This window comes from Apus apus, chromosome 2, assembly GCF_020740795.1.
Source record: "Apus apus isolate bApuApu2 chromosome 2, bApuApu2.pri.cur, whole genome shotgun sequence".
NCBI lineage: Eukaryota > Metazoa > Chordata > Aves > Apodiformes > Apodidae > Apus > Apus apus.
In genome coordinates, this window is record NC_067283.1 from 34265693 (window position 1) to 34286663 (window position 20971).

General features: G+C 44.2%; 2 protein-coding genes across 18 annotated transcripts in view; one reads left to right on the forward strand and one right to left on the reverse strand.

The window, feature by feature from the left end:
• HNRNPA2B1 (heterogeneous nuclear ribonucleoprotein A2/B1) overlaps window positions 1-3097 on the reverse strand; it is a 16301-nt gene extending 13204 nt beyond the window's left edge. For 3 of the 12 annotated variants that reach the window (XR_007888661.1, XM_051611074.1, XM_051611075.1), the window contains exon 1: window positions 891-986. Coding sequence is in view for 10 of the 12 variants with exons in the window: in XM_051611074.1 (XP_051467034.1) it covers window positions 891-938 (48 nt within the window). In the remaining 2 variants the exon portion in view is untranslated. Of the gene's footprint in view, window positions 1-890; window positions 1260-1299; window positions 1430-2864 lie in introns of those variants that run through there. The other 9 variants (XR_007888662.1, XM_051611080.1, XM_051611078.1 and 6 more) reach the window with 7 other exon arrangements.
• CBX3 (chromobox 3) lies at window positions 2137-16759 on the forward strand. Of its 6 annotated transcripts, none has more exons than XM_051611085.1 (6): window positions 3144-3264; window positions 6781-6893; window positions 8747-8889; window positions 10426-10591; window positions 11928-12022; window positions 14080-16759. In XM_051611085.1, the coding sequence occupies exons 2-6, from the start codon at window positions 6852-6854 to the stop codon at window positions 14204-14206; spliced, it is 573 nt and encodes a 190-aa protein (XP_051467045.1). In that variant the 5' UTR covers window positions 3144-3264; window positions 6781-6851; the 3' UTR covers window positions 14207-16759. The 6 variants fall into 6 exon arrangements, with proteins under 6 accessions (XP_051467051.1, XP_051467045.1, XP_051467046.1 ...); XM_051611088.1 differs by lacking the exon at window positions 6781-6893 and adding an exon at window positions 4909-4959 and having other exon boundaries at window positions 3163-3260; XM_051611087.1 differs by lacking the exon at window positions 3144-3264 and adding an exon at window positions 3894-4959 and having other exon boundaries at window positions 5449-6893.
• The last annotated feature ends 4212 nt before the right edge of the window (window positions 16760-20971 follow it).

The following is a 20971-nucleotide window of genomic DNA, read 5'->3' on the forward strand; positions in this document are numbered from 1 at the left end:
CTTATTTTAAGCTCTCCTTCATAAGCCTAAAGCAATACTTCAAAGAACTGAAAAATGCATAGCCTTTGCTGGAAAATTCATCATAGGCACAAGGAAAACTTCTTCATGTAACAATAATGTGTGCACAAATACTCCAGGCTGACCACACACTTCTGCGGAGTCGAGAGCCTGAGTAACAAAAACGGCTAACAGAGACAAGGGAGTGGGATCTCTGAACTAGGCTAGGCCTGCTAAAAGGAAACCTGAGTTTACTGGTCCAAAACTACAAAGACACTACTCTCTCTCCCACACACACCGCGCCAAGGGCTCCGTTAGCCCCTATATATTCTACAGAGCTCTGACTCTGCAATCCAACGGCCTGGTTCCCCCCCTTTCCCCGCTCCTGCAGCCTGATGTTACCGGGAGCGAAGCGGTTACTGAGCCGGCTCCGCCATGTGGCAGATATCAGGAACACAGGGGGCCCCGCAGCTAGAAAGGGAAAATGGCGCCCAGAAGCAGCCGTCGCCTCCAGGGACGGCGATGCGGCGGGAAGGAAAAATTTCTGGGAACACTGAGGCCAGACAGGAAGGGAAAAAAAAAAAAGGATAAAAAAAAAAAAAGATGACAACCGACTCCTCCAGGTAAACAGAAACCAAGTGCAGCAAACCGCTGCTAGCCTGCAGCTACACACACGGCACCAGTAAAAGCTTATAAGCGCCGTTTTTGTTATCCCTGCAGATACTAGACCACTACAGCTGTCCTCCTGCCCCTCCGGCCCCCCAGCCGTAGCGGTTTTCTCGCCCTCGGAACGACCCTCACAGCCTCATGCACCAGCGAGTCTCGGCGCCGCCATTTTACCCCTCCCCCTCGGCACCGCCATTACTGGCAGCGCCGCCCGGGCCGCTCAGCACCTCGCAGGGCAAGGGAGACTGCCGGCCGGTGCGCTGAGCGACCTCCATGAGCCCTGCGTCCCCCTCCTCCAGCGTCACATTAACGGCAGCTCGGCTAACGGCCACATCGAGCGACTCCAGAATTCGCCACCCGCCATGCACGGCTACCGCAGCTTCCGCCTCCTCTCTCGTCTGCGCACCAGCCCCAACTGCCGCTTCCAGAACCTTCCTCCCCTCTAGCGCTTCTCCTGCGGGAAAACCCTCAGCCTTCCCGCGGCGCACCGACCGGGAACCCGCCGCGGCAAGGCGCTGATGACAAGGGCTCAAGCTCACCCGTAACGCCCAGACCCGAAAAAACTCGCTCCGTACGCATAACCCAAGGTGCCACCCTCTTTAAAAGCAAACTCTGGAATTCCCCCTTTTCACGTACCATATTCTTCATGGTTAATTATTCCTGCTTGAAAGTACCGTACAACTGGTCAGTAATGGCTGCCTAAACTGTTACGTAATTTGAAATTCAGCTCAACGTAGTGCTAGCGCCCTCCTTCTCCTGCCCAAGCTGGCTTCCGAGGGTTTGGTTTTAAAAAAAAAAAAAAAAAAAAAAAAAAAAGATTGAATCAGGAGCTTAAATCTCTCCAAAGGGGCAGCAGTTCTGCATAACGCCCCTGCGTGTTTTTATCACGCAATAAAAAGTCATCAACTCCGTTAGCAATGGCTGTCTCCGAAATGAGCCGAAGGAGCTGTCGTCGTCGAGCTTATCCGCTTCGACAGTCTCCGGAAACAGCCGAAAGGCGAATGAAAGCTCATTCTCGTCTGCTTCGGCAATTTCCGGAAATTGCCGAAGCAGACGAGAAGGGCGCTCGGAGCCTCCTCGGCAATTTCCGGAGAAATAGACGCAGCAGTTCATCGACTATCCAGCCCCTTCGGCAATTTCCGACAACGGAAAAGGCTTGCGATACGCTCCCGAGCGGAGCCGAAACGGCCCGATCAGGACTGGCGCTGGGTCCCTTTTTTTTTTTTTTTTTTTTCCTTTTTCCGGAAATTGCCGAACGGCCCCGGAGACTCCAACATCACCGAGGGGTTCTTCTTAGCCAAGGGAGGCCTCGCAGCCGCCCCCCCCCCCTCCCGCACCAGGTGCCGTCCCCAGGCACCACCTGTGGCACTGGCGGGCAGCGGGAAGCAGCAGAGCAAAGCGCACCTCCGACGTGTCCCCTTGCCGCTGGCGGGCCGGCCCCTTCCCTCTCCGCCCGGGCAGGAGGAAGTGATAAAACTATCCAGATTTTGGCGCCAGCGCCGATACACCGCGGGGGCCCGGGAGGCAGAGGGAGGCTGACTTCGCCGCAGCCTGCTCCGCTCTGCCCCTCACCGCCGGCACCGGGCGCGCCGCCCGCTTCGGCAACTTCATCCTTCCTCCCTCTCTCCCCTCTCTTTTTCCCTCTTCAGCGGCCCCGCACACACCGCGACAAAGGGTGAGTGCTGCCGCCCCGCGCACCAGGGAAATGGCGCTGAGGCTGCTGCTTTCTTCCCGCCCCCTCTTCATCCTCCTCCCCTCCCCCAATTCCCGAGGAAAAGCCTGCACGGATCCACCCGCGGCTCCTCACCCGCAGTCGAGCCTCCGCAGCCGACTCCGTCCTCTTTCCCCGCTAGCTCAGGAGCTCTCCATCTCCCCGCTGGTGCCTGCCGAGCCTCCTTCCCTCCCCCCGCGCCCACGCTAACGACTAGGCCTCGCCGCCGCAACGTGGGAAATGGCCGCGCTCCAAAGGGCCCCCTCGGCCGCGCCGCAACCAGCTTCCAGCCCAGCCTGGCGCTCCTTGCCCGCCCTCCCCGCTCCCGGGGCTCGCCGGGGCCGCCCTCCCGCCCCGACTGAGGGCCTGGCTCCGCGGCGGGCCGCGCCCGCCCCGACTCGCCGCGCCTCCACGGTGGCGGCCATCATGGCGGCTGCAGGTACCGGGCGCCGCGGGCCCGCTCCCCCCGCCCCGCCGCCCCCCGGCTCACCCAGTCGCTCTCCCTGTCGCCGCGAGGCATCTTCCTTCTTTTGGACGCCTGGCGCGGTCCTGCGCTAGCCCCCCGTTGGAGAGACGTCTTGGCCCCCCTCCCTGTGCTGGCGGCGACGACGGTAGGAGGCTGCGGCTCGCGCGTAGGCGGCGTCGTGCGCTCTGCTCCGTCAGGCGCGGCGCGCAGAGCTCGGCCAGCCCAGCCCAGCCCCGCCGCGCCCGCCCCGCGCTGCGCCGCGCTGCCGCCCAACCGCTCCCCACCCCCCGCCTCCTGCCCTCCCTTCCCCCACCCCCCGCCTCAACCCCCCTCAGATGTCGCTGTTGCCGCCGTTGCTCAGTGCGCGCAGGGCGAGAGCGAGGAGGAGACGGGAGACCCGAGCGGCTGGGCACCATTGAAGTCTGTATCCTTCTCTCTCTACCTCTTTCTCTCGCTTCAGCCGCCTCCTTCCTCCCCCCGCGACTGCCCTTCCGTCAGTGCCCCGCGGAGCGGGCATCGCCTGCGGGCCGCCGCGGGAAGATGCCGGGCGCAGCCCACCCCGCTTCTCCCCCCCCGCCCCACCCCGGCAATACACCCCCGCTCCCTTGGCGGCGGCGGGGAGCGGGGCTGCCGGGGGAGCGGGGCCCCGGCGCCTGCACGGCGCTCCCGGCCCGGGAGGAAGGGCCCCGGAGCGAGCGGGCTTTGCCGCGGGGAAGGAGGGCTGCGCCGGGGGGCGGGGGCAGCGGCGGACACACTCTGGAGACAAAGCCAGCCCGCCGCCGCCGAGGGACGGGCTCTGTCACCGGCCGGCCCCGCGCGGGGAGGCGGCGGCGCGAGCCGGGCCCGGGGGGGAAACGTGGCGAGGTGGGGGGGAGGGGGCGGCGTGGCGGGGGCCCCGCCGGCGGGGGCGCGGCGCTCGGGCCCGGCGGGCAGGGGCGGCTGCCCGGGGCGGGAGCGACGGGCCCTCCCTCCTCCAGACCCCGCGGCGGGGCGGCCCCGCGCCGCCCGGGGCGGTCCCGTTAGCCCGCCCGGGGCGTCCTGGCCGGCCTCCCGTGTGCCCACCGCAGGCCTGAGGCGCAGCCTCCCCCGGCAGGCCTCCGCAGGGCTGCCTGCATTTTCCGGTGGGGATGGCACGGGGTTTTTTATTATTGTTGTTGTTTCTTTTCCCCCTTCTCCTGCCTTTCAAACGGGGACACGATCAGCCCGTCTGCGCTGAGGCCCTGGTCTTGCCCTTCTCCCACTTCTGCCCCACCGCCCCGGGCACTGCCGAAACACCCGCCTCCCGTGTCAGGGGAGACCTGGGCAGGATCGCCGCGTCCCGGGGCTTTTCTGGCTTTGAAGGACTTTCTCTTTTGCCTTGCCCAGGCCTGTGGGGAATTCTAACAGTTCTATAGTTTGCGGTGGGGCGGGGCCAATACATGTCTAAGGAGGTGGCTGGTAGGAGAAATGACATGGAAAAGGGGATGGATACTGTTCAGCGTTATTTGCGTAGGTTAAAGATGTAGTATGTACAGCTTAGCTGAGTTAATATCTCTAGGACCTTAACTCTTGCAAACTTGAGAATCAGAAGGCAACGTTATAGTTGCATTAAGATAAATATTTGCTGTTTATAAGCATTTACTATGGTGTAAGAGTAATGTGTGACTTATTATTACACTGCAGATACGTAGCTGCTCCCCACCAGATTTGCAGTTAATATACCTAGGTGTATCTTGATTAACTGCTAGAATCTGAACTCCTGTTACATTGGGTTTAAGCAAATGAGCATCCCTGATGGTCCTCCCCCTTTTCCCTAGAAATAAATACAGCTATGCCTTAGAAGGCCTTAGGAAAAATCTTTTTTCAACCCATATACCACTTTGTAATATCATTTGTCCTGGTTAGCATAATGGTGTGTTACTGATTATGCCAGACAAAGTAGTAACCTACTTTTTCTTCTGGATTTCATCCGTATTAGAAATGTTATATGAAGTGAATACATGGGGGTTGGAACAAGGACCATGCTTGTCTTGGGATGCCTTTCTTTGAGTAATGTAAACTTCCTTTTAATTGTCATGCATTTTTCTAGTAAAAGCTCTGCAAGTCTGCAATAAAAATGGCCTCCAATAAAACTACATTGGTAAGTTCATGCACACCTAAAGTATATAAGGATTTAATCAACATATTTTTCTTCAACCTTATAACTTGGCATCTCCATTTAAAAGATACATCCACATCTCCCCTCCCCAGCATTATTCTGACCAAAATTTCAGATCCAGAAAGTAAGGCTATTAGAAAGGACATGGTCTTTGGCTTTAATCAACATGCCATATCTAAGGAGACTTGGGAAAAAAAAAATGAAGAGCTCTGCACTATTTCATCTCTTGTACAAGAGAAAACACTTAAGATTTTTTTTATCCTCCTTTCAGCACACCATGCAATTAATGATCTAGGTGAAAAAAAAACAACAAAATCCAAATAATGTGTTAATTTAATTTCTCCCAGTATATTTGGGGAAGACTAATTGCCTGAGATAAGGCAATATTTACAGATGGAAAAATGATGTGGCATAGTTAGGATGTCTTTTGAAATGATTTATAACAAATAACAGTTTCTTTGAATTTCATAGGAGCAGAGATTATCAGATGCCAACCCCTCCTGGACCGTTATAATGATGCATTCATGGAAATCAAGTCCTGTAAAGCTTTGCTTGACAGTAAAATATGGACTTCTAAGGGCAGTTGGTTCCTGGTTGCCATTCAACTATTTTTTTGAAAGACAGAACTGAAAAAGTATAGTGTAAAATGCATCTGAGGTTGAGGCAGGGAAGTAACCAAAAATACACATCTACAGCTCAAAATTTGGATAGCAGGATAGCTGATGTATCACAGACTCAAAAGTACTCTTAAATTTACTGAAATTATTACTGGTTGACCCAGATGGAGGTATATTAAAATATTGTATTAACTCCTGGCTTAGAAGTGCAATGGAGGGCTTCCTTTGTATTGTACGGTAACTATTCTAAAAGATTTCACCAAGGTGAATGTCTGAACTTTGTGTTAGTAGTTGATTGCCCACTTTTCCCTAATTTGAGGAAGAGGAAGAGTTAGCCAGCCTGGGAAAGGGGTGCCTCAGGGAGAGGAAAGAATCTATGAACGCAATATTTTTAATCTTTTGATGTTGTTGAGCACTGTGCTGCACAGGTCAGGAAAATCAGTTATGGTTCCCATGGGAACCATAACTAATTCTGTTTCATTATGTATGTGCATGCAAACCTAAATGTATTACGGGATAGTGTAGCTCTGGAATTGTGATTCCAATTTTGTTACCTATTGTATGTTAAAACCCTTCACCACAGTCTCGCATCAGTGTTTTAATCTTGACCCTCCAAGAAGGAGTGATTATCCACTGGAGAGCATCTGCATCTGTCATACGTGACTTCCGAATGCAGAAAGGGAAACGAGCCATAGATGAGCATTTGGTGGTCAAACGCCTAAGTTGCAGCTTACAACATGCAGCCCTAGAGAAGGGAGGATCTAGGGGTCTAGTGGACATTTAGTATCCTTTCACTTCAGTCAGGTCCCACATTCACTTGTGGGCCAACATTTACATTGGCTTGTGTAATCTCAGGATGTACAGGTTTTTAACAAATGTTCGGTGTTTCTGCAGGCTCTGCAATCAAGTGTTATTTTAATAGGTTGGAAAGGCTCAAGAGTTTGAGAAGCAGTGCTGATGCACACAAGACCTAATTAAATCTCTAATATTTAAAACGGAAAGCAACATATTCTTGATTTTTTTTATATCTTACTGGACTTCAAGAAAAAAAATATGGACCCCCATGGCAATCGTTTTTTTCTGTGAGAAATTATATAGATAAATTTAAGTCTTAGAAAGTTAAAAGAATAAAATGTTGCTTTGATACAGAAATCCAAAATATTTATCTTTAAGTGACAAGAATTAGTGAAGCCGAAAAGAGTACCAGAAAACAATCTGCCATTGAATCAAAGAATTTTAGTCCAACGGAGAACACAGATGGAGATGTTCCCCACTTGTAGCCTGCTTGCCTCATCACCAGTAATTATAATGTTATTACTATGGTATAGTGAGTCTGTGTCTTTTTTTTTTTCCCCTCTGCTTCTCTTTTTGTTTGTTTCTTTTCCTCATCTCTACCTGTTTCTCTTTTTCAAACTTCCATTTCTTGAAAGAAGCTGCCTTCATAAAAGCATTGGACATCTTTGTGTTTTTATTTTCCTTCAGTTTCAGTCTTACACTTTTTCCTGTGGAGGCAAAATAAGCCAGTGTGCCAAAGATGATGCTTTTCAGACATGAATGCTGTGGTCAAAAATACACCTGGGATATGCAGGCAGTTAAAATCTAATTGGAAATATATGTTCTGTTTCAGATAATCTCTCTTCTATGCTTATAAATAAAAACAAATGTCTCTTGAGATGTAATCATACACAGAAATTTGCTGTTTGAAGGAGAAACTTGAAACTTCCTGATCTTTGTTGTTTGCACCTTCAATTTCTGGGTTGCTAACTAGAGTAAAGCTATTTTGGGGATGGAGGGAAAAATTATGAAAAAAAGGAGCAGGGCTTTGTAAACAAAGAATTGGCTTCAAATCTTCAGTTTACAAAAAAGAAGACAATTTTTCTTGTGTCTCACAGATTTTATTATTTTTTTTTTTTTTATGATTCACAACATCAAGACAAAATTCTAAAAAATCTAAAAATTTGACAGTTTCAAAATTGCTTCACAGTATTCTCAAACTAACCCACATTAAGGCCATCAAGCAAGTAGAGGTGATCTATGATTTTTGCTTGTCTGTTTTCAGGAAGTGCATTAGTGAGGAATTATTCTGCCCACTTTGATGTAGGGTGCTGTATGGCTATGTGTTTTATGAGCATAATGCTGCACCCATTAATTTATGGCTGCCACTTTAACAATTTCCTTACAAGGTGTGGTCCAAAATGGCAAGCAGACTGCTTTTGGTCTGCTGGTGCTCCAGAAACGTGATATGACAACATGATAGTCTAGTTCTAACCTTTTTAAGATTAAAAACAAGGAAATTCTGAAATGTGTCCTTCTATTACTATTTAATTGTGCCTTATTAAACTGGGAATGCCTTGAGGATGATGTGGATGTAATATTTATTTTAAGAGCTTAATATTATTTGAAGTATCAAATGTAAACTTACAACACAATTAAGGTTTTTTTAAGTTAGCAAAATTTTATTTATGTGTTAAGTGCTGTACTTAAGTGTAACTGTCTTACATTTTTGCACCTTTGTGACATCTGAATGTAAGTTACATCGGTGCGTGGCTAAGAATGAGGAGGGACTGCAGTAATGGAATGCTGCTGGCATGTGTCCTGTCCCACAGTTACACATTATTGTTGAGTATTTTGCTTATCATAGCAATACGTCATAAACCTTGCTCCCATCAGCTTCTCCTTTTTTTGGAAAAGGTAGTACCCACCTTTTTTTTGAGTAACATTCCTTTTCTATGTTACGCGTTTTCACAATTCCCTTATTACTTTTCTTCTGCCTGATGCTGTTTCTCACCCTCTCTGCCTTTTCATAGGCATAAAGTTAACTTTTGGAAGCTTCATACGTTTTTAAGCATGTAGCACTCTTGAGAGTTCAATTTGTCAGGGGAATGGAGGCACTGAATGTATGGACAAAAAAAAAATCAGCTTTTTAGAAGCTAGTGTTGGGTATCTTATTAAGCAACTGAAAAAAAAACATTAACATGTCTTGCTCAGGTTACCTGACCACATGCACTAACGTAAAAGGAGTCTGAGCTTCTGGCTTTAGTGTGAATAAGTACATGATTCTTTGCTGTTTACTGAGCAAAGCTGGATTTGGCCAGTAAAGTAACCATGTAAAGCAAAAGAATGAATAATGTAATTCTGCATTTCTTTTGTAGCACAAAATGGGAAAGAAACAGAACGGCAAAGGTAAAAAAGTTGAAGAGGCAGAGCCTGAAGAATTTGTTGTGGAGAAAGTCCTGGACAGACGTGTTGTAAATGGAAAGGTGGAATACTACTTGAAGTGGAAAGGATTTACAGAGTAAGGCTGTACCTATTACTTGTTTTCTGTTAGAATGCTAAATACTAACCTTTTACTTGAAATAACTGCACAGAAGGGATTGGATGACAGGGATACGTTTTAAAGAACCTTAAGGAAAGGACATCCTGTAAAGGCCTGATCAAGTGGGGTAGTCAAGTATTACAACAAAAAGGAATGTATGTAGCTTATTGTTTGTGTTACATAAAATATTCCAAGACTTTTACCAAGTCCTTAGTGATCAATCTTTTACTACTGTTCTTTGCTTTAGCTTATATCAGTATCTATATCAGGGTAAGCTAGAATGATAGTTGTTCTATTTTTATGTGTGGTGGAATGAATGTTACTTCTGAGTAAGAAATTTTGCAGGGATTTAAACTGTAGGCAGCTCTGAAGCAATGAATGTGAAGCAGACTGTTTGCTTATTATTCATGTTTCTAAACTCTCATATTAATTTACATAAAGAATTCTGTGGCATGGTTGCCTTCATTAGGCATACCTGAAAGGTATCAGTTGAGTCTCTTTCCCAGGACTTACGGAAAGACAAGAAAACCTTACAGTGGACTTAAAAATTTGATTGTTGAAAAAGGCAAATAGTTCTACCTCCTCCCTCCTGTGATACATTGTGACAGACTACTAGCTGAAAAGAGGTGATGTACCTAGCATTTGAGCATAAGTAGTTATATATGCAGTCACATTATTGTTGCATTCCTCCCAAAGTGTTTGCATGTTTGTGTAGTGGTAAGTGCAAAAACGTAAATCTGTGTTTAGTATTCAAGGGTCTGATTTGAAGTTGTAAAAATACAGTTTAGTAACTGAAAATGATTTGTAGGCATCCTGCTTGTGCAGTATTGCTATTGGCAGTATTTAATCATGAGGACTTCTGATAACGTGCTTGGTTGTAGGGAACATTCATGGACTTAAATTTTTTGTTAACAAAATACACACTCACTGGAACATTTCCACTGTCCGGTTCTGGACACAGAACCTGTGTTGTCTCCTGTAGTCAGCTGAAGGAGGGAGATAGTTGTAGGTACAGTTGGCTTGATGCTTGGAGACAGCTTTTGAGAGCTTTCCTTGTTTGCAGAAGCTTAGATATGGATAGTTGCGCTGTTTGTAGTGAGCATTGTGTACATTTTGTTCTCTGTAAGTCCTAGTGCTCATATCATATTGGTTTGTTAACATGGGCAGTCTTCACAGGAACCAGGGAGGGGAGTCAGTGTAAATTGACAGGTCTGTTTTGGTAGGGTGAGGATTGCTTTTTTTAACTCCTGTGATCCCACCTGGATCATAGGAGTTAGTAGAGTTACTTATTCTGCATCTTCAGTTTAAGAACATTGTTTTCCAACACTAGCAGAGCATACTTCTTTCATTCAGAAAATACAGTACATGAAGGTTACTAAAGAGAGCAAGATAAGCATCCTTAGGTATAAGAAACTTGCCTTACATCATGAAAAAAAAATCAACTTGCTTAAGGTGAGCCATGTGGCTAGCTTTAAGGTTTTTTCTTAGTTTTACATGAATGTGTGTACGTTTCAGTGCTGACAACACATGGGAACCTGAAGAAAACTTAGATTGTCCAGAGCTTATCGAAGCTTTTCTGAACTCTCAAAAAGCTGGTAAAGAAAAAACAGATGGTGCCAAAAGAAAATCTTTGTCAGACAGTGAATCTGATGATAGTAAATCAAAGAAAAAGCGTGATTCTGTAAGTATATTATAATGCATGTGCTAAATTTTGTTTTTCCTGTCTTTTCCTAACCTCTCCATTCCCATCCCAGCAACATTCTGTTCTGACTTCGAGAAAGACACCAAGTGTTCATTTGAAACTGTGAAAATTGTACAGCATCTGGATATGTCGTTTGAAAAGGTTAATCATTCATGGCAGTTAATGAGACTGTCCAAGTGATAGGTAAAAGATGATTGATTGACATGGTGACTGCAGTTTCTTTGCATTGTCCCATGATGCTGAGTAATTGGAAGATAATAAGTGGTTAGTTTGCATTAGAGCAAAACATTAATTAATGGAACAAAGGTAAAGTTCCGTTTCAGTTTTCATAGTTAGTATAAGATTTTAAATAGATGAGTGGCAAGATGGCAAAATGTGAAGACCAGGCATGATGATGGAGAGGGAGTGGAATGTGTGACTGAAGAAAGCCTCCCTTTTCTTAATGGTTTGGGCTTCTCCTACAATTTAAATGAAAAATACAACATGACAAATTAAGTGCTGATGAGTACAAAATAATGCACATATAATTATGTGCTCAATAGGTCACCTTTTTCTCAGTAAACTTTCAAACTAGCAATTTGAAATTAATCTGGTTGGCAGTGTCAGTGATTTACTGAAGACAGTTGTTGTATGTGTGTTTACTATAAAAAAAATTGGAAGGCATCAGAAGGAGCAGTTGGTGAATAATACAAAGAATATTTTGGTTTCTCTATAAAGTCAGTTGTTTGTCTGAATCTGGTACAATAGCGGCCACTGTCTCAAAAAGGTTATTGTGAAATTACAGGAACTAATACAGGAAGTAGTCGTGATATTCCTTACTACTAGTGCTATCTCATTGAGTTGAGAAGGGCTGAGATATTCCCCAAGGGTGCAGTTTCACAGCTGGCTTAGACCAACCCAAGTCTGTTGTTACGCTAAAAATGATGTATTCTTTTGACTTCCAGGAGTGCATTTTTGCTTTGCCTCTCTTGTTGCTTTTACTGGCCATGCATGTTTGTTTACCTACCATAAGAATTTTTACGTTACTTGCTTCATCTGTTGAGTTTTCAGAAATAAATGCTAGAAACATTGATGTAACATTCCTTCACTGTTACTCCTCTACATCTAAATTATTTGGCCTGACATGAAAAAATAAAATTAGTGTAATCTTCAGACAATTATATGTAGTTACAGCTTGTATAATTATGTAAGGGTATGGTTTTTGTTCTGATGCATATAGATATACACCCTCACAAAAGAATATGTATATCTATCTCTAATGCTGAAACAAAATTTTACCTTAAACTAGATAACAATCTTCTAACTTACTCGATAGGTTGATAAACCAAGAGGGTTTGCAAGGGGTCTTGATCCTGAGCGGATAATTGGGGCTACAGATAGCAGTGGAGAGCTTATGTTCCTCATGAAATGGTAAGTCTTACATCCACACTTCTTGTCCGTGTTACGGGAGAGCAGGCAGTTGCACTTAGGCTAATGAGACTTCATTTCAGGAATAAGGCAGCTGGTGATCTCCTTACTAACCTTGTACTCTTAGAAAAACAAAGCTTGTATGATCAATTACTACTTACTGCCTTTTTCTTCTGAAACCAAGATAATTTTTAAGTTTTATTGGTTCAGTTTTATGGACGTAGAAATTTGAAAGGTAATTTTTGATCAAGTACAGAAAAATTGTCATTTGTATGTAAAACTTGGATGTTGGTCATGTTCTTGCTGAGGCAACAGCAGGCAGGACTCCAGCTTCACATGTTTCAATGAGCAGAACCAGCTGCAGGGTAGCCAGCATTTTAACCAACCATAGTGCCAGTTGTTCTGCATGCAACCGAGCGGGTAGAGAATTGGAAGGAACTGGCTGGGGGGAAGCTGAGGTTGAGATGAAGAAGAAACAGTATGAAGGGGAGCTTTATCCTTATGGGCTAGTAAGGGGGGGAGAGCAATGGGAGTTTGCATTGTTGGGAAGATAGAGGGAGACCAGCTTCATTAGCTCTACAGTGTTGACAGAAGACTTCTTGTCTCTTCTCAGTGAACAGGTAGGATCAAATAAATTTCTTTTTGCAGTGTTGCAAGTACAAGAGGTTGAATTAATGTTTGCTGGGGGGCAGATTTCTTGCAGTGATGGGATGAGAGAAGAATGATAGCTTTCCACAGCCTTTGAAAAGGGCAGCATTTTCTGAATTGAGTTCAACTGAGTGATTTTCAGAAAAATGTGATGTCAGTTACGTTAGTCAAGTACATTAGCCTGGACTGGAAGATTAGTGCTTTGGAAGATTCTGTCTCCTTTATGCCTTTTCAAACTCTTTATAAACTTTACCTGAAACTTAAAAGAGGTGCAGAATACAGCTGGTGACTGTTTGAATTTCCATACTTATAATTGTAAAAATGAAACACAAAAGAAATGTAGAAAAATGAGCTTTTTTTTTCCTTTAGTTCAGTTGCAGTTGACTACTTTTTCATAACTGATTGTAGGCAACAAACATAGATATGAGTACGCTTTTACAAAACCAGCTTGTAAAGGCAGCATGTCAGACGGGAAAGTTTGTTTTATTACCAGTCATAGTTTAACCCAGCAGGCAGCTAAATACTACCCAGCTGCTCACTCACTTTCTCCTTGCCCTCTCATGGGTTGAGATAAAAGCAATGTAATAATTTAAATAAAATAATAGAATACACAAGTGGTGTGCAGTGCAGCTGCTCAGCACCTGCTGACCAGTCCCCAGCCTGTCCCTGGCTACCAATCCCAAAGGAGAGAAACTCCAAAACTGCAATCCCAGGAGAGAATATTAACCCCAGGGATATCCTGTTGACCAGTTTGGATCCATTGCTCCTGCTGTGCTCCCTCCCAGCTTCTTGTGCACCTGCACACTAGCAAAGCATGGGAAGTTGAGAAGTCCTTGATTTCTTAGCAGCAACTAAAAACATCACTATATTACCAATAATCTTGTCACATCAAATCCCATACTAAATCCAAACCACAGTGCTGTTCTAGCTACTAAGAAGAAAATTAGCTCTGTCCCAGCCAAAACCACCATATTACCCCAAGACAGCATGAAGAATAGAGGTATGAAATACAGCAAGTTACTTGCATTAACAGGATATATAATTTTAGTGTAAGCACCACATGTTAAGATTAATGCTATTGATTTTTAAAATTCACAGCTGGAAGTTTTGATTATGTTTTAAAGACAAAATTAGCAAACTTTTCCTTTTTTTATTACATACTGGAGTAGTTAACTGTAGAAATGGTTCCGTTTTCCTTTCAAACAGAAAAAAATACAGAAAGGGAGGGAAGATGCAGCTGTGAAACTTTGCCATTAATTAGCATGGAAATTCTTGGTAGCTATATTGAAAGGTATACTGAAAACTGGTATCTAGCTGACATTCTTTTCAGAACTTAGGACCTATCAAGAGCTGCTAAATTTACTGAATTAACGATTATGTATTTTCTTAAATCCCACTTTCTTCTACATCAGGAAAGACTCTGATGAGGCAGATCTGGTGCTGGCCAAAGAAGCTAATGTGAAGTGTCCTCAGATCGTAATTGCTTTTTATGAAGAGCGACTAACTTGGCATTCATGCCCAGAAGATGAAGCACAATAATTGTTTGCATTGCTTTTTTATATATATGAATATTAAAACCTGACATTTGATTTATTAGCAATGTGAGAAGCATACATTCTAACAAGAATCAAATTTGGTATTTTTTTGAAGTAGTATGTTTTGCATCAAGAGCAAGGAAATAAAAGCTTTCTGCAACTTGTTTCATTTATCACAAGAGAGCATTTGATACTACTACTTCCTCCATATTAGGTAAAAGCTTTTATAAAACATACATAAACTTCCATAGTTATTACAGAATCATAATGAATGTCTAAACAAACTCACAGATGTTTTGTAGTCTTCTATACTGTTGATGTGCATGTATCTTCTTTACCCAAACCTAGCCCTTTAAAGCTGTAGAATCATTCTTTTTAGTATTTGGGAACACTTGGTCGCGAGAAGACCAAGTGAAAACTAACTTTGTAGTAATTTGAATGTTATCAGACTGTATATTGTTTATTGTAAATACTGGTGAACAGTGGTCAATAAAATAGTTTTATATTCTTCCTTTATACTGATAGGCTGTGACTCTTTTGAAGCGGTATGATATTTCTGAACTTTTGATATGTTAAGCTCTCAATTCGTAATATATTTAACTGTAAGTTGTTTTTTTTGGAGGGTAGATTGATTAATTGATATACCCCATTGCTACTCTGTAATCACAGTATCAGACAAATACCAGGCTTTGATTCTTTGCATTTTTCAGTGAACATGCCTGAGGCATAGTGAGGTTTTTTTTCAGTCAGAAAGGGCCTGTGTGAACTGCATGTGCTTTGGATACTTGTTTCAGTCACAGATAGCAACCATACTGCTTGGGTATGGCTGCTAGTCACAAAGCCAAGTGGCCTCAGCCAGGGTACTAGGAAATATTTGACGTGTTGACAGTATCAGCCTTTGCTTTAATTACAGGTCTTAATACAAGGCTATAGTGTAATTAGTGGTGGTTTGTATGGAATTATTTTTCAGGCCATCATCTGAAGAATACGTGCATAGCCCTGCCTTTAAAGCGGAATATTTTAATGAAGATACTTAAGTCATCTTCTATATACAAAATACTTTGGTTTTATTTCAGAGATAATTTTAAAATTCTATAATCAGCTGCGTGGAGAATGCCTTTAGAAGGGCAGAAGTAAGGATGGGGAACTTGAGGAATAAAGTTGCCTCTTTCTGTTCTTTTTCCAGCTGCCATTCCTCTTTTCACTTACTGTCATCTAGACACTTTGTGTTTTGACTACCATAGTATAGTTTGCCTTGAGCTGTGCCCGTTCCTATGTTAACGGCCAAGCTGGTTTCAGAATTCCCCTTAATTTAGTCATGACTGAACAAAATAATCCTGTAATGGGCTACTGTCAGCCTCGTGGGTGAGAAAAGCAAGGTTGCCCAGCCAGCTTTTCTTAGAAGGTTAAAATAATGGATATTCCTGGAAACCTTCATACAGTGTGTTGAGGAGTGAATGAAGGAATTTAGGCTGTGCTGCCATGTTCTTTTGATATTGTTTCACAAGTCATTACTATAACTAATTGTCCACACATAGTTTCAAAAGGCATTTACATTCTGAATCAAAACTTGACTTTGTAAAACAATTAAATACCACAGTGGCTAAACTTTTTATGTGTAACTGCTTTGTCTTGTCAAGATTTTTTACTGCTGGGTTTGGGCAAAATTCAGTCACCGTCTATTTGTGGAAAATCTGATATAAAAATCTGATAACCCTGTTAGGGTGGGGGTTCCCTTGCACCAGGTAACGATAATTTCAGAGCTTAGCTGGCTTGTCTTACCTGTTCCTTAGATTACCCTGACTTTGTGACGTGTAAGTCTTCTACAGAGTTCATGGCTTAATTTTTTGGGGCCTATAATAGGAATATTTATACTCCTAGTATATAGGATTCTGAAATCCTTTCTTTTTTTACACAGTAGCTTCAGAAATATATGGGCTAAACAAGAATTCCAAAGCAGCTTTAGTTCTGCCTGTTTCTTGAGTATGGAGTGCTTTTTAAAGAGTCTTAAAACTTATTCTACAGTTAGCATTTTTTCGTCTGAAGTTTTGCAGTTTCTATACTTTGTTTCAAGTGTGGGTATCGAGTTTATATGAATTTGCTGATTTGAAGCGATACAGGTTAAACAGTTAATTTAAATTACCGGTTATTGTAAGTAGTAGACATAGAGATATTTGTTGAAAGGTTGATTCTTCTCAGTTTGTAACCCTTCATATACAGATGTGCAACTAGCTACAGCTTTTACATTCTATTTTGTTCTTCCTTCTGACTATCCATAAAAATGCACTGTATTCACATTTAAACAACTTTGCAGGTTGTTAAGAAGTTATTTAGATTCATGGTTTTTTACATTATGACAGTAGAAATTCTGACTGGTATTTGTTTCCTTTTTTTTCTCACTTTGTGTCAAGCTGCATTTTGATAGTAATGAAACGCAACACTTCAAAAGTTACAAGTTATGTAAAATTATGCTGAATGTGCTGCATACATATGCAAAAAGTTAACAAATGTTATTAATTTAAAATTAACTGATTAAATAAATGAAGTATCTTCTGTAGTTAGTGAGTTGTGCGGAGATTTCTGGTTGTTGTCCTTTCTTACACCAAACAAGTTTCAGGCTGTCATTTCATGGTCACTCTGTTGGTGCTGCTGTCCTGAGAAAAACAAACTAACAGACAAACAAAAACAAACCAGTTGTGTTTGCTCCAATTTTACTCCTCACTCTGGCTGAAGAAAATACTCTTGGGTTAAACATAACCAGGTAATGCTGAGTTATGCAAAATTCAAGTCATCATCAGTTGTGGCATCATTCTCTCACAAGAATAAAACTCCTAACTTGTTAATCAATATTAAATTAATTGCAAATTATTTAAAGAGCAGTTGATGTTAAGTGGAATAGAAGGAATACCTTTAGTACTTGCAAAAAAAGTTATAAGCATGGCAAGTGAATTTTATCAGTTCAGCACAAACGGAATTGACATGCTTCGTGGTGATTCTAGATTTACGGTCCAGTTCTCTTTAATGACATTTGATGATAGTACATTTAGGACTCAACATTTGTTGCCATAATCTCAAATGCAACTAGAAGTACATTTTCCCCTCTAATTACAAATTATTATTTATCTTATTACTTGCCTGAATTAGGCTCTTGCACTACAGAAGATTATCCTCCTTTTCTGTTCTAAGAACTTTCTCCAACGTACTCAGCATTTTCCTTACTTTTCATGTCCTCTTCCGAATTTCTTCTCAAAATGCCACCTTTTATTCAACCTAGCTGTTTATGTTAAGATGCCCCTACTCTGCTGACAGGCCTCTCAATCTGTACTAGCAGCCAAGCCAGATGCCCCAAAATGTGTTTCTCAGGTGCCCTCCCCCAAATGTTAAGTCTTACTGCACAGACTCTGCACCTTACAAGCTGAAATGCAGTGCTGTGGAAATACGGCTTTATGGTTCCTGGACAAAAAAAGGTTGCAGGGTCAAGCAGAGCCACGTTTTTACCCTGTTTGTAAAGCTGTGTCTCCAATAGCTCAAGGAGTTGTGCCTTGTTTTGCAGAGCAACTGTTGACTAGCCATTGTGGGGTTTATCTGCCTCACCTGTACACTGTTCATAGGCAGTTTCTGCCTGAGAGTGTTATGCTGCAGTCCCTGCCTTTAGTTGTGTAACACTTGAGAGGGTGTGCAGCAGCTGAGGTAAAAGTGCTTGGTACTACCTTCATCTCAGCAGGAACTGGAAGGAGCTGCAGAAGCTTTGAGATTTGCTGCTGTCCTTTCCTGTTGGGACAATCCCAGCCATCAGCATGGGTAACAGCAGATTGTTTTGAAGTTCAAATGGAAAATTTCCATCTCCCAAAATCCCTTTCAGGGACTCCAAATAAATGATAGAGAGGAAAAAAAAAGGAAAAAAAAAAAAAGCCAAACAGAATTGAAGCACTTGTCCCAGAGAAAGGGCCTGCAATTGATCCACCCCCATGCAAGCAGGAGTGGCGCTTTTCTTCCTTGAAAAGTGCTGTGGGATTTATTAACATGGTGAGAGAACTGGGTATGGTTCCCAGGGCTCCAGATGGCACCTGCCAGATGGGAGCTCATATTTCTGTGTCTAAAGATGCTGGCATTGATGGCATGGTGTTTGAGAATGCAATAACATTCTGTGATGGGTTTTCTCACTAGATAATGGTTTCAGTAAATGGTCAAGTGTCTGCAAAATTACTTTAGTCTGGTAAAAATACAGCCCTTCTGAGTATGGTATTGGATAGCGGGGTTTGGTTTGTTTCCTTGGCTGAATGTACAAATCTCTCAGATTTGCTAGATCAGCAGAGAAATCATTGGCTTCTAGATCTGATTCCTCCTCCCAAAATGGTTTTCTTATTTAGACACACCGCTCTGCAGAGTTCCCATTTGATATTTGTATGTATTTTTGCTTCAGAATCTTTGACAAAACCACTAGGCCTTGTTGCCTGACTTTATAAGCAGGGTCAACAATCAGGAAGTTCTGTCTTCAGGAAGAAAAGGCATATTAAAGTGTCTTGGTTTGGGCCTAATACGACAACAAAACAGCCATGTGGCTTCTCAACTCCCTCTCCCCAAACACACACACACTGTGGGATGGGGAGGACAAAGGCCAACTAGAAGCTCATGGATCGAGACAAAGTTCAAGGAGGGTTCTTCACTGATTATGATCACAGGCCAAACAGACTTGGGGAAAAATAATAAATTAATTTCACGCTAATCAAACACACACAGGACACAGACAACACGCAGAGCAGGGCTTGCATATGTTACCCCACCCCTCCCTTCTTCCCAGGCCCAAATCACTTTGTTCCCAGTTTCTCTCCCTCCTTCCCCCCAGCGGCACAGGGGGACAGGGGATGGGGTTTAGAGTCAGTTCACAGGCTGGTGGTTCCTGCTGCTCCTTCCTCCTCAGGAAGAAGGATTCCTTACAGGCCTTCCCTGCTTCCCCACAGGGTCCCTCCAATGGGAGAGAGTCCTCCACGAATCTCTCCTTCATGAGTCCTTCCCACGAGGTCCCGAGCTGCTCCAGCCTGGGCTTCCCACAGAGTCATGGGCTGCTTCGGAACAGCCACCTCCCCTGGTGCCGGGGTCTTTCAAAGCTGCGCAGAGTCCACTGGCAGCAAATCCTCTGGCCACAACATCCAAGTCCAGTGGCCAAGTTCACCCCTCCTGGCGCCTTCAGGGAATGTTCCACCACCTTCCTCCATGAGTGCAGGGGACAGCTGCTATCTCGCCATGGGTTGCAGGGAAACTTCTGCTTGGGCACCTTCATCCCCTTCTTCCTCACCAACAACCAGCACTACTCTCCTCCAGCACCTTTAAGTGCTTCTCTGCTTGGGTGTTACAGCTGTTACGGCTGTTCTTTCATATGTTAATCGCTGAGATGCATCTATTGTCCCTCTAATTGCTCCTTGGATGGGTTTGGAGCAGGTGGAGCTTCTCAGCTTCTTACCAGAGTCACTCCTGTGGCCCTTCCCCTGCTACCAAAAAAACCTACCAAACCAAACCAGAACAACAGGTCCCGGTAGGCTTGAATCCATTTCACGGGCTCCTTCAGGAACAGCCAAATCCCCTGGTGTTGGGGTCTTCCACAGCTGCATAATCCGAGTCCACTGGCAGCAAATCCAAGTTCATCCCTCCTGGCGCCTTCAGGAAATGTTTCACTATGTTCCTCCATGAGTGCAGGGGGACAGCCTGCGATCTTGCCACAGGTTGCAGGAAAACTTCTGCTTGGGCGCCTTCTTCCCCCTCCTTCCTCACCAACCTCGGGATCTTCACCCTGGCACTGCTTTCACTTCTCCAGCACAGCTCTTCTCCCCCTGCTTGCTCTGCTGAGGTCTTGCATTAGTTCTTTCGTGTGTTAATCACAGAAGCGCATCTAGTGTCTCTCTAATGGCTCCTTGGCTGGTTTTGAAGCTGGGGGAGCTCTTCAGCTTCTTACAGGAGCCACTCGTGGAGCCCCTCCCCCACTACCAAAAAAACCCACCAAACCAAACCAGCACAGTAAGAAATTGGAAATAATAGAATCTAAGAATAATTTAGGTTGGAAAGACCATTAAGATCATCAAGTCCAACCATAAACCTAAGACTGCCAAGTCCACCACTAAACCATGTTCCTAAGCACCACATCTACACATATGTTAAATACCTCCAGGGATGGTGACCACCACTTCTCTGGGCAGCCTGTTCCAGTGCTTAACAACTATTTAAGTTAACAAATTTTTCCTAATATCTAGTCTAAACCTCCCCTGGCACAACTTGAGGCCATTTCTTCTTGTCATATCACTTGATACACCTCCTTTCAGACAGTTGTAGAGAACAATAAGGTTCTCTCAGCCTTCTTTTCTCCAGCCTGAGCAACCCCAGTTCCCTCATAAGACTTGTCCTCTAGACCGTTCACCTGCTTTGTTGACCCTCTTTGGATACATGCCAGGACCTCAGTGTATTTCCTGTAGCGAGGGCCCCAAATTAAAACACAGTATTCAAGTTGCAGCCTCACCAGTGCCGAGTACAGGGAGTCAATCACTGCCCTAGTCCTTTCAGGCTCTTTCCCATTGCAGGTTTCTAGTGGGATTGAGCTTTGCTCTTCTCTTGGCTCCAGTTCCCCAGGTGTTCTGGATTGTGCAAAAGGGCTCCAGGCTTGCTGCACCATCAGGAGCTGTCACTGTCCAGCTCTCTTTGCTTGCAGTATGAGAGGAGGGAAAGGGAGAGAGAAAGGAAAGGGAAGGGGCAGGGGCAGGGAAGGGGAGAGAAGGGAAAG

Bases quoted from the DNA above. Each gene is read 5' to 3' on its own strand.
- CBX3 (XM_051611085.1), top strand. From the start codon at position 6,852: ATGGAGATGTTCCCCACTTGTAGCCTGCTTGCCTCATCACCA. The intron at 6,894-8,746 runs GTAATTATAATG...TTTCTTTTGTAG, and splicing joins GCCTGCTTGCCTCATCACCA to CACAAAATGGGAAAGAAACA. The intron at 10,592-11,927 runs GTAAGTATATTA...CTTACTCGATAG, and splicing joins CAAAGAAAAAGCGTGATTCT to GTTGATAAACCAAGAGGGTT.